The sequence below is a fragment of the Sparus aurata genome, chromosome 17, assembly GCF_900880675.1.
Source record: "Sparus aurata chromosome 17, fSpaAur1.1, whole genome shotgun sequence".
Taxonomy (NCBI): Eukaryota; Metazoa; Chordata; class Actinopteri; order Spariformes; family Sparidae; genus Sparus; species Sparus aurata.
Window position 1 is genome coordinate 22817830 of NC_044203.1, and position 12564 is coordinate 22830393.

Here is a 12564-nt window from a genome sequence, read left to right on the forward strand (position 1 = left end):
GGCAAATCCAAGCGAGCCAAGCCAAAGAGCGGAAGTGTTCATGTGTTGACAACGAGAGGCCACATGTGTTTAGTTGCGCATCTCTGAGATGCTTAACAGCAAGGAACACCTCTGGCCAGAAACTTCACTCTAGGAAAGGTGAGTGAAAAACAGAGAAGAAGGTGACGTCTCTGGCGATATACTGCTCAGGTGTAAACGTTAGCATTTAGCTAGCTGTTGAGTTGTACCTGTCCGGTGATAACAAGGTTCACTTTTAGCTTTGCAACATCGAAATAAGCTTACTTTTTAAACAAGCGTGTGTGGCCTTCTGTTAATATCGTGTCTGTGGATGTTGTGAACTAACATTTATATATCTACACTGCACAACACAGCAAATTTCAGCATTTTAGCATTGTACCTGTAAACACACTTCATCACAAAATATAAGTCGTTGTTAGTCATGATTGAACCCATGTTGGTAAGATTTATTCCTGCATTTGAGATTACCTACATCCAACTGGGCAGTAAGAAGTTAATCTCTGTAGACGTTCAAGTTTGTCATCCCAAACAAGTCTCTGAACCATTGTTGATGTCTTAAAGGGAACACTATGTAGTTTTGGAAAAGTTAATACTCAGAATTGAAATATTTAAAATATTAATGAGGTCGTAATACCAATTGAGAAATGTTTTCTTCTGTAACTGAATAAACAAGCTGTTCTCAGAGGAAAAAGAGGTCCCCAAAACACCATTGGATGCCAGAATGGTGTCGGGGTCCGCCAAATATGAACAAATTAAAACAGTATGAAATTGTGTGGTCCTTTAAGGTCAGTTTTTTTTTCAATTCAGTCATGAAAACAAAGAGAGGTTGTTTATTTAGTTTGTTTAGGCATTAGAAAAAAATGTAAATTGAGATATTTCTCTTCTGATTAAAATGTATTTGCCAAAACTACATAGTGCATCTTTAAAGAAGACTGAATTGATTTAGTTTTACACATTCACAAAGTTCTTAAAGACATTGACATAAAAATAGACCAAATCAGAACACCAGAGGCTAGTCAGTTCTTTTAATGTAGGTCAAGCTCCAAAATGTGCCAAAACATTTTGTTCAAGCTTCTCCAATGTGAAGATTTGCTTCAGTTCGGTTGTAAACTGAATTTTTTGGGGTTTTGGACGGTTGGTTTGACAAAACAAGATATTTTAAGATATAACCTTGGAGTCTGTCAAACCCAACAAATGTTACTGTTAAGCTTTATTTACTCAAGAAATCTCATTGAGATCATGAATGGTTGTTTGTTGAATCAGTTATGAAAATTATAATCATCATTGTTGCTAAGTAAAAGACAGATGAAGAGCCTTTTTCTGTGTCTTAGATGTTTTTTGAAAGCTTAAACCACGTAGATTCTACGTGTCTCTACTACATGGATGTAAAGCACATGTCCAAATAATAACATGATTATTATTTTAATGTTTCACTTAATTATGTCTGAATTCCAATGAGTGGTTTCAGTTTGAGGATCCCTGTGCCATTCATGCAGGTTCACTGTCATGGCTCACTGGGAATAAAACAGAGCCATTGTTAATCATGAATATTATTAATAACACCTTCTATCAAAAGAAAATGAAAAACTCTCAATGAAGAAGCAAACTAATGTGTGCTGTTGACCCCCAAATGAGTCCAAAATAAAGTTTGAGTTGACTTGAGAAAGCATTAAGTGACAGATGATCTCTCTATTTGTTTTTGCAATATCCAGTAATAACATGCAAATTCTTAATTTCTGTTTCTTATATAGGAACACATAGCAGGTGAACACAATGTATTTCACATATAATATAAAAGGCAGCTATCTAAATACTTGCAATCATGACAGTTTGTGTTTTGCTAATATTTGCAGCGCATGATGAGTAGGGGTGGTTAATCGGCCCAATTTCCCGATTCCATTCGATTCCGATAATTGAAGTCTCGATTCGATTACAAATCGATTTTCGATTATTAACGATTATCGATTCGATTTTCAGTTATTAACGATTATTGATCTTCCATTTAACATCAGTCAGCTGCTGAATTATTTTACTTATCTTTTGAGTAACACCTCACAGCACCTTCAATATTGTATAGTGTAACTGTTATATCAAAATTATTATTTTTTAATTTGTGTTAAATGTAGTCTTTCACTGTTAAAAGAAGGCTGCCAAGCTCAGCAGCCGGACTCATGTTAGAAGCATTGTTGGTGACGAGAACCAGGGCGAGAACCAGGGCGTGTTTCTCTATTCCCCACTCGTCTGCCAGAAACTCACACATATTTGCGCTTGTGTGGCTTTCATCCATAGCTTTCGTCTGAAGTACGTAGGACATTAGCTTCCATTAACTGCTGACATAATGAGCTGTAACGGTCACATATGAGACTGTAGCTCTGGATGTCCAGGCATCACACGTTATTGCTACCCTGTGAGCAGAGTTGAGGGACTCTTGCACGGAAAGGTTTGTCTCCTTGTAAAGATTTGGAATCGATTTAAGTGTGAAAAAGCTCCGCGATGGAATAACATATATTGGCTCCAGACTGTGGACCATGTAGCGGAAGCCAGTAAGAGGAGGACTCCAGTTTGTATTACTATTTAAAAAAAAAAAAAAAAAAAAAAAAAAAGATGTTTTATTTTTCTTTTAAATCGATTTTTGGAAATGTAATAATTGAATCATAATCGTCAATATCATAATCGCGATTAATCAATAATCGACTTTTTTCACCACCCCTAATGATGAGTGTGTTTTGTAAATCCTAGTATTCACTGAACCGTTAGTTGGCAGACTATGTTGAACTGTTTTATTTAGTGCTTTGTTAGAATCGGCTGTTTCTACAGTATATTAAAGCACACAGAGTTGTGATGATACAGGTGGTTAATATAGGTTGTTGGGAAGCTTGTAGTGAGCCTTGATGTGAGATCTTTCTTCATCTTTGTGTTTGTGTCTGCAGATGACTGCCCAGGAGGTGCGTCTGTGTGGTCTCCTGCTGCGGGAGCACTTTGGAGAAGTGGTGGAGAAAGTTGGAAGACACCTGATCAGAAGTGGAGCACAGAATTTGAGAACCCTCCTTCATGAGACTGGCATCTCAATAGACCTGGTACCACTCCTGCACTTACTGTCTCTACTTCTGCCTTTGAAATATTATAATACATTATGTATTTAGCAGTAAATATACTGCTTCTCAGCATTTTCCAGGAGTTTATTTATGCCATAATTTGACTATTTTTTGTGGGTTTGCAACGGTTTTCGTGATGCTAAAGGTCCCCTCCCCTCCCTATTCCTGTCTCAATGTAGGTGAAGAAGTCCCTGTGTGTGCTCGTGCAGCATGGCGTCTGTGTGTTCAGCTCAGGTCGTAAAGGACCTGGGAGCCCCACAGAATATCGGACCAGCTGCGATCGGATTCTGCGGATTCTGCGATACCCGCGCTACATCTACACCGCCAAAACCCTGTACGGTGACACCGGAGAGCTGATCATAGAGGAGTTACTACAGAGAGGGGACATGACAATGAGCAGCACGGTTAAGACAGTGGCCGACCGCCTCACGCAGAACATGGAGGGTCAGTATCACGGTGTCTTTACCAATCAGCAACCTCTGTGTCTCCCACTGTTTTGTGAAGGCATGTTTGTATTTGCTGTTGTTTCTAGAGGGTCGCAGCATGGATTACAGTGAAGTGTCTTCCGCCTTCTCCAAACTGGTGGAGACTCATTTTCTACAGCGATGCCCTCCGATGGCGGCAGCAGCAACAAAAAACGGTGCTGCTTCGGCTACTCCAGCTACCCCTGCAACCCCTGGTACTCCTGCTGCCCCCGTGAGCACCACCCTGCCCACACCAGAGAGCTTCCCAGACTGTTACAGAGTGCCTCACGTGACACTCATAGGGAAAGGCAAACGCAGACTATCCAATGAGGACGGAGAGGACCAAAGGAGTGCAAAGAGGGCTAAAATAGATTCAGAGGTAGGTGTTTGGAGCCTGTTAGTTAGGCCTCTAACATATTTGCTGCACTTTTAAAACTCCCTGTCTCTTACATGTGACATATTATCTTTTGTATGACCTTCCATCTCTCTATGTCTGTGTGTTCTGCTCAGACACATGGTGATGAGGGGATTTACTGGCAGGTGAACTTTGAGAGGTTCCATCTCCACTTCAGAGACCAGGCCATCATCAGTGCTGTGGCCAACAAACTGGACCAGGTCAGACTCACACATGGATGCATAAAATATATTATGTAAGGAATAGTCATTGGTTGTTTATGATTTGAAGGATCGTCTTTTTATATTTCGTCTCAATAACTCAGACCAGCAGTGAAATAGTGAGGACGATGTTGAGGATGAGTGAGGTGACGACGTCGCCAACGGCCACCTGCACAAAGCCCCTCTCAGCCAATGAGATCTTCAGGTCCCTCCCAAGTAGTTACAACATTGCCAGACCCATCTTGGACCAGTATCTCACGCTACTGGTTGATGACCCAGTATGACCTCTGCAAGACACGTCACATTTTCCTCTATTTATTTTTATCTACAAGATTTCTTTTGATCTAATTTTCTTTTCTTTTCCGTAGATGGAGTTTGTGGGGAAGGCTGGGGAAAGTGGAGGAGGGATGTACGTAGTCAGTATCCTTTTCCATTGAGAGGTTTTTTTGTTGAAAACCAACACACTGTTTAGCTTTTTAATTCATGAAACGAGATGTGGATGCTTTTCTTAACTCACCTCATAGATCTGCACAGAGCTCTGGCCAATCTGGCTCGGGCCACGCTTGAGTCTGTTGTACAGGAGAGGTGAGTGTGTGTGATTTTAAATGTGCGTATACAAGTTGTTGTCCAATCAGCGACAATCATACATTTTCATTCATCAGATTTGGATCCCGGTCCGCGCGCATCTTCCGTCTGCTTCTCAGGAAACGTCACCTGGAGCAGAAGCAGGTGGAGGATTTTGCCATGATCCCAGCCAAAGAGGCTAAAGACATGTTGTACACACTGCTTTCACAGAACCTGGTCCAGCTGCAGGTACAGAAAGATGCTTTCAGAATTCATCTCTTTGCATGTATTAAGATATTACCCAACTCTGAACCTTTGAACTCTAAAACCTGATTGAATGAAGAGCTTCTAAAACAGTCCTCTGCTCGAAGCTGTTGCCAGAAATAATTTGTAACTTTGACAAACATAAGAGGACATGCTGATCGCTGTGATGAATTTAAATATACAAAGCAAGTTTCAAGTCTCTTTAGACCAATTTTCTGCTGCTTAGAGAGTAGGAGTAATCCAAAAATATCTGATCCAAAAACCTACTTTGTAAATTATTTGGCACACTTTTTAAAGATAAGTCAATGAGGTGTTTTTAAAAGTGGACCCTCAAGCATCGCGGCCTCATCTTTTTATTCTGTGGGCAGTGATGCAACAATTTAATAAAAGTGACCATTTTGCAGTTTCACTGATAATGACCTCTGCAAAAGGCACATTTAGATTATATGAGTCATCAAATTGGAAGGAGCATCCACATTTGTTGTTCTTTAATCTACCTACTCCTTCTATTTTTGTATTCTGCAGGAAATCCCAAAGACTCCCGACTACGCTCCCTCCCGTACCTTCTATCTTTACACTGTCAACCAACTCCCAACTGCACGAATGCTGCTTCAAAACTGCTACAAGGTAAAAAAAGAAAAAGAGCTTTGGATTGTAGAAGATCACTAATGACATGTTTTTCTGGTCTTTTATGCTGCTTTTGCTGTGACTAATGTCTCGTCTCCATGCAGACAGTAGCCAACCTCATAGAACGACGGCTGTTTGAGAGCAAAGAGAGCAAGTGAGTTCAGGTTTTCTGCCTCTCTGTTCTTGCGCGCCAGATAATTTCACGTTCCACTTTTGTCTGATTCACACACTGTCACAGATCAGTCGTTGATTAGTTTTCTGCTTGACTGACAGACGTCTGCTGGAGAAATCCCAGCGAATCGAGGCCATTCTAGCATCTCTGCAGGCCAGTGGGGCCGAGCCTGAGCAGCTGACCGAGGTTGAGGAGATGATCACCGCTCCTGAAAAGCAACAGCTGGAGTCCTTACGGCTTCATATCAACAAGTATGCGGCACAAACAAAACTACGCTTTCCTTTTTGATGCATTTGTTTTCCTATTCTCACTATTATTCTTTTCCCCTGCAGGTTAGATTCAGCAGAGAACCAGGTGGATGAAACCATCTTCCTACTAGAATCATACATCAACTCTACTGTAACAAGCTGAGATTTACTACAACTCACACATCGTAGTTTTGCCTTTACTTTTCATGTATGAATGCTGTCCAGTATGGCTGTTTTTATAGTTTATATGACTAGATTGTTTCAGTTGAGAGTGATATAAAACCTGAAATAGATATGCTTATTGTTATTGCATAAATCAGTAAATGAATAAACTGAGCACAAGAGTACTTCTTTTCAACAGTTTTAATTTCATTAAAGAACAAACACAAACCTGTAAGACAAACACTGGACAAAGTGATTGTTGGAAATGTAAAACCATAAAGAAATCTGTATATTAAATAAAAGCATTGTGGTTTAATACACTTTGTTTTTTTCCTTAATTAGAAAAAGGTTATTTACATAAGTGCTCCCGACCCTGGAAATAGTGGGTAGTGCATTTCTGTTGGACCCTCAAATGCTCTCTTTGGTCCTGGAGGTCCCTGTTGACTCTGTGTGTCGAGTCAAATCCCAGGGCTGCAGTCAAATAGTCTTTTTTAAGAAGCTTCCTGACTGAGTGAAATTAACCTGAAATAAGTGGCAGCAATAGTAAGAGCTGGCTAAGAAAAGGTGCTTCAATGCTTCCTTTCTCGTCTCATTTAGCATATGATACACTGGACCATCCTTTAGGAAAGGAAACACAGCAATGCTGGACCACAATTCCTTTCTCTTTCCTTATCAGTCTTCCTTCACATCTTTCCTTGACCCTCACTTTCCCTTGAGGTCAAGAAAAAGCGTTGAGGAAAAGACAGGACAGAAGGTTTTTGACTATTTGACCGCAGCCCAGGACTAACTCTGCACCTCGTAGTCGTCATGGCAAATGACTGTTGTCATCATGACTGTAAAAGTTTGGCTCAGTCCTCATGGTTCTCATCCTCTCCTCTCTGTTTGCGTGTGAAGAATCCCAGCTGACAGGAAGTGAGAAAGAGATTAATACACTCTCTGTAAACATTCATTTCCCAGAAGAAATGTGAAGGCAACTGCAACATGAACATACCTTCCATAGTATGAAAATGATAAGGGCCAGAAGCAGCAAGCCTCCAATGATGCTGCCAATCAGAATCCACAGCGAAATGGGAATAGCTCGGCCCTTTAGCACCTCCAGTACAGTCTAAAGAAAACCAGATGAAGGGAGGGATAAGAGAAAGTAAAAGCCATTCCTATTCTGCTGCTCAACCTCACTACAGTCTTCTTACCTCCCTCCAGACTGTTCCTGTGCCAAGTGTGATGAGGTTTGTCTCCTGAGCTGCGAGTTGATAGGCGCCTATTATCCTCACTGACTTATATTTGGCCTACAAGAAGAATCGCAGAGGTGATGATGATCAGTGTTTGAGTCACTGGACAGATAAAAAGGGCTGAAATGAGCATTTTGTGTAGCTGTGTGTCTCACTTTTCTGAAAAAATCATCATGAACTCTTCGGCTGACACGAATGACTGCGGCCTGCCCTCTCAGAAGCTGCTCGACTTCACAGACGACCTCGGTGCACCATGACCTGCTGCAGTTCTTAACACACAAACAAACAGCATGTTAATATGTGTACTGACGCTGCACAGTGTTCAGTAGCTGCTGTGCCACCAGGGGCCTCACCAGTACGTCATTCTGCATCATGTCTTCAGGATGAAGGGGGCGGACATCTCTCTGTCTGTCCTTCAGCATGGCCAGATGGGACACATATCTGCAGTTCACTCCTGTGGCCTACAGGACAATTTAAACATGTCAGCTATGATCTAAAAGGGAGACATAAAAACACTCACGCGGCAGCAGCACTCACGTTGTATGAAAAGACCTCTGTGACAGTCATAAAGACTCTGTCTCCCGCAGCTACAGAGGGCAGATGTAGCCTGAGCTGCAGATTACTCACAGAGTAGCAGCCAAGGTTCTGCAGCTACAAACACAAACACAAAATGCTCAGATTTTGCCATGTATTGTTTTTTTTTTAGACTGACATTTATGTTATTTACTGGGAGCAATACAAAAACTTAAAGTCAGGGGTTTACAAAACAGAGCATGTGGGCCATAGATTTACCCTGAGGTGCGTGTAGAACTCTGGTCCAATTGCCTCTGATACTGTACGAGTAGGGTGGACCTCATATCGGTTCAAATTAGAGTCACTGCACAGAAAAACAAGAAAGAAGCACATGAATACACAATGTATCCAAAGTGTCCCTTTTAGTTTGCCCAATGGGACCTTATACAGGAGTAATATGTATAATAGTTAATGGCAAGAGACACTTGTTTTGATCCTGTTTGAAAGAAAATAAAAAAATAAAATTGCAAGTCTGGCCATGGTGACAGCTGCAGTATTCATTTTCTTAAGAGCGAAGAGAGGCTCTGACAAACCAGGCCGTCAGTTGCAGGAATCCCTTTGATTGGCTGTTCAGGTAAGCTGATCAGTGCACGAAAAGAGAGCGGAAACAAAAGCCTGTCGCTGTAGTCACCACGGTCTCACTCATTTAACAAGGTTACTCCTTATTGTACTCTTGCCTCTTCACAGTGCCATTTGCGACTTTTTATCAGACATTTTCTCAGTTAGAAGAGGCTGTATTAGCAGGGATGGTGTTAAAAAAAATGTTGCTTAATCATACAAAAAGTTTGTACATATATACGCAGACAGGTTTTTCCTTTCACGCAGGTTCAGAACGTTAAAGCTTGTGGGCCGTCTTCTGTAGTCTGCGATGTGTTCAAGTGCAGCTTTTTGGCCGAGACACAGGAGATGAGAGGTGCTAAACAGTCAGCCTTCATTGCTGCATAACTTACACGATAGTGTTTAGTCTTTCTATTATGTATTTTCACAGTCTTATACATCAACAGTTTTACGCCAAACTGCAATTTTGTACTTGGAAAATTATCTTTTAAAATGACAAACATCAAATCAAACAGAATAAAAAAATAAATATTTTACCCCTGCCAGTGACTACTGTACATACATTAATAAATATTTGACATAAGGTTCCATGGTGGTCCACCAGAATGGGAAGGACTTCGCCTCTCTATATCTGGTTGCTGACTAATACATACAGTATGCTGCACTCACAGACCTGCTAACAAACACGTCGGGTTCATACTGAACAAAACTCTGCAGCTGAACACTGTTGTCCCCCAAAGTATCTTCTCTTTCGACACTGTCACTGCAGAAGGAGAAAAGAGTGCATTTTTAATCTCTTGTTGCAGAAACAATCTTAATAATCTTCTCTTCTCTTGTAAAATGTGTGCATGGAGAAAACGGAACCTGTGCTACCTGGCAGCATGAAGTTTCATCTGAACTCGGTTGTGCAGAGATGTGCAGCTGAACTCAAACTCCAACATGAAGTTAACCTGCAGACAAAAAGAGGGAGCAGGCTGCTGAAGTGACACATTTCACCTGAGGGAAGTGAAGTATGAGTGGGCTGAGTCGAGAGAGAGTGATGGAGAGTTTCCTCAGTGTGGACATACTTTTGACTGGGAGCGAAATACTGGATAGCTGACGTTACATGAGTGGCTGTTGGCACCAAGTGCTGTACACTCAATCTTAAAGTGGGTATCCTCCTACATGAAGAGAAAAGTAAGAATCAGAAATTGTACATGAGCTTGTCGGTGTAAATGTGTATGGAGAGTTACATGTGGCGTGTTAGCTGTAAGTGTGTTAGTTTACTCGAATGCTGAGGCTGGAGAAGTGGAGGTTGCGGGAATAGTGCAGCGTCAGGCTGGTGTTGTAGGCGTTTTCCAGTCTGTTCTGAAGCTGCACCTCCACGGCCAGACGCCTACGAGGGCTGCGAATCACATAAGGCTTCTGTCTGTGGAGGAAACACAATGAGAATTTCCCTGGAATCTATCAACAGAGTCGATCTGATCTTGTGGAAACAAATGAGATCAGACAAATATCTCAGATCTGTACCTGGTCCCAGAGATGTCCATATGAGCCTGCAGCACCAGGTCTGTTGTACACACATCATCCTCACCGCAGTCTTTAAAGAACTGAATCTGAGGAGGTACATGTGGAGAGGACAGCATGTTTGATGGATTAAAGACGGAGGATCTGTGATGCAGTAAGAAAGCTACTAATGACAGAAGCCAGTGCCACTCACAGATTTCTTGACAGTTGTTGGCCAGCCTTCATCCAACACTGGACCACTCTCTGTATCGTTGATCTTAAAACGCAGCGAGAAGCTAATTGGACGGATGTAATCAGCTGTGTCCTACAACAAAGATGAATACATGTCAGCAATGAAATACAAGCACTTTGTTTGTCCTGTCTCATGTGTAGGAATGTTTTAAAGTCGAACTTTATGTGTGCACTTACATAGACATGGAAAGGCAGGTTGTAGCAGAGAGTTTTTCCTGTGTGAACCTGCACTGCCAGCTGGGTCTGTCGGTGGGAGCTGTCATCAAACAGTGCCCGCGCAGACAACTTCCTGTCGTCCAACATGGCCGACACCCACAGATCTTGAGGAGTGAGCAGACAGATGGTGAGTGTTGGAAAATTCCCATTCTAAATATTCCAGAGCCAGGCCAATTCACGCCACTCTCTGCGACTGTCACTTAGGATTAGAGAGAGAAAGTGTGTGAATTTGGGGGTAATGGAAAATATAAAGTGTCATACCAAAGCTATTGCTGTGGGGTCCGGGGGAGCGGGAGACAGTGGTGAAGCAGGCGGTGGCATTGAGACAGGCTGATTCCCTGCTGCCCCTCTGGCAGGTCTTCTGGATGACATTAATTGAGTGCGGCTGGAAGGACAGACTCACATTGATCTGGACTATGCTTCGAGAGCTGGAGACACAAGGGACAGTGGAGGATAAAAACAGGTCTGACTTTTACAAACTGACTCAGACACCACAAACATATAGAAACCGGTAGATAGAAAGGGCACCGCAAACAAATAGGGAGCAGCATATCACCAGAGGAACCGTTAACTACTGCTAAGTTACACACAATAGATGTTGCATGTACAGAACAGAGCAAAATAAATGACAAAAGTAGAAAGTTGATTTGTTTCTCTGAAAACTTATGAAATCTGTTATTGGATACATCTCCTCGATGAAACTACAGGGGGCCTAAAGTGCATCTTGAGGTACAAAGTGCTATTACAAAACAGGAAGGACCGGGGCTAGCTGGTTAGCATGCATATTTCATTATACTCTGCAACACAGAGATGACACAACATCACAACTGACATTTCATCACATTCTGTTGATAATTTTTGAATGTTTAAACCTGAAAAAAGAATATCCCGCACATTGTTATGCTAAGGATAGCACAATGCTTTTGATCGAATGACACTTCCAGTGCACCTGCATTTGAGTTAGTTGGATGTGCAAATATCTTTTTTGACTAAATGTTTGAAATTCAAATTCCTGGAAAGATGACACATATTGCATCTTCAATATGGAAACAGGGCGATGCATTTAATGTGTTCTCAGGCTTCTTAATCTTCCAGTGCTTGTAGCGATGAAATAAAAATAAAATTCTGGCAATGCCTTTTCCTCCCTTCCCAATTCTTCCTCTACCCACCTGAGCATCACAGCACTGCCCTGTGCTCCCACTGCCAAGTCTATCAGCTCATCTCCATCCAAGTCCAACCGAGCACTCAAGCTTCGGCCAAAATACTGCAGGGAGGGGGAGATTGATGACCCTGGAATACGCTGAGAGGCAGAAGCAAAAGCAGAAATTAGTTTGATTGCAAATAAATGAAAATGTAAATGTAGGCAAAAGACTGCAAAAATACCTGCTTGTAATTGTGGGTGATGTAAATACCATCACCGTGGTAAACATAGATGGCCCCCTTGTGTTCGTCCTCTAGCGGGGCTCCCACCAGCAGGTCTGTGAAACCATCGTGGTTGAGGTCTGGAGTGGCTGCCAGTGCATAACCAAACCTGGCATCCTGGGACTTTTCATCAGACTTCAGAGTGCCATTAGATACAAATACCTCCTCCTGGAAGAAGAGGACGAGGGGAGGAAGAGTTGGAGGTAACAGGATACAGTACAGGGGATGAAAAATAATAGATATTTATGTCAGTTTTTTGAGAAAATTGCAATAGAAACATGACAAGAACTTGACAAATATTGTGTTTTCTGATAATGGTTTCATAATAATCATTAAGGTGAAGAGTGATTGGAGCCACTGCTGTCTTACCCCACTGAGGGTATAGATGTAGACTCTACCAGCCTCCTTGTTTCCTGAGCCGAGGAACATTGGCGCTGCAACCAGGAGGACATCTGTGATGCCATCCTTGTCGATATCCAGCCCACACACCTCACTGCCATAGTAAGATCCAATCTACAGACGGAGACATGCTTCTTTAGCTTTCTGCCAGCAGGTGGAGCCCTCACTTTAATCTCCAACATGGTGAGTTTCCTACTGTTC

At 42.0% G+C, this 12564-nt stretch overlaps 2 protein-coding genes across 3 annotated transcripts in view; one reads left to right on the forward strand and one right to left on the reverse strand.

Annotated features, from left to right (window-relative positions):
* The first annotated feature begins 4 nt into the window (after positions 1-4).
* On the forward strand, positions 5-6549 carry polr3c (polymerase (RNA) III (DNA directed) polypeptide C). The gene is made up of 13 exons (XM_030392450.1): positions 5-138; positions 2949-3095; positions 3293-3557; positions 3646-3956; positions 4088-4192; positions 4297-4470; positions 4561-4612; positions 4717-4777; positions 4855-5005; positions 5546-5647; positions 5752-5801; positions 5921-6070; positions 6152-6549. The coding sequence occupies exons 2-13, from the start codon at positions 2949-2951 to the stop codon at positions 6228-6230; spliced, it is 1647 nt and encodes a 548-aa protein (XP_030248310.1). The 5' UTR covers positions 5-138; the 3' UTR covers positions 6231-6549.
* Positions 6416-12564, reverse strand: part of itga10 (integrin, alpha 10) — a 31921-nt gene continuing 25772 nt past the window's right edge. For both annotated transcript variants that reach the window (XM_030392448.1, XM_030392449.1), the window contains 18 exons: positions 12334-12477; positions 11926-12132; positions 11712-11842; positions 10804-10970; positions 10504-10646; positions 10289-10399; positions 10099-10184; positions 9856-9997; positions 9657-9749; positions 9463-9539; positions 9263-9352; positions 8251-8335; positions 7996-8109; positions 7812-7919; positions 7614-7727; positions 7420-7515; positions 7221-7334; positions 6416-7131 (listed from right to left, as the gene is read on the reverse strand). In XM_030392448.1, the coding sequence (XP_030248308.1) occupies positions 7078-7131; positions 7221-7334; positions 7420-7515; positions 7614-7727; positions 7812-7919; positions 7996-8109; positions 8251-8335; positions 9263-9352; positions 9463-9539; positions 9657-9749; positions 9856-9997; positions 10099-10184; positions 10289-10399; positions 10504-10646; positions 10804-10970; positions 11712-11842; positions 11926-12132; positions 12334-12477 (2076 nt within the window). In that variant the 3' untranslated portion in view covers positions 6416-7077. The remainder of the gene's footprint in view (positions 7132-7220; positions 7335-7419; positions 7516-7613; positions 7728-7811; positions 7920-7995; positions 8110-8250; positions 8336-9262; positions 9353-9462; positions 9540-9656; positions 9750-9855; positions 9998-10098; positions 10185-10288; positions 10400-10503; positions 10647-10803; positions 10971-11711; positions 11843-11925; positions 12133-12333; positions 12478-12564) is intronic.

Coding starts and splice junctions, on each gene's coding strand:
- polr3c (XM_030392450.1), top strand. CDS start 2,949: ATGACTGCCCAGGAGGTGCGTCTGTGTGGTCTCCTGCTGCGGGAGCAC. Junction 3,096..3,292: donor CTGGCATCTCAATAGACCTG/GTACCACTCCTG, acceptor GTCTCAATGTAG/GTGAAGAAGTCCCTGTGTGT. Junction 4,193..4,296: donor TGGCCAACAAACTGGACCAG/GTCAGACTCACA, acceptor TCAATAACTCAG/ACCAGCAGTGAAATAGTGAG.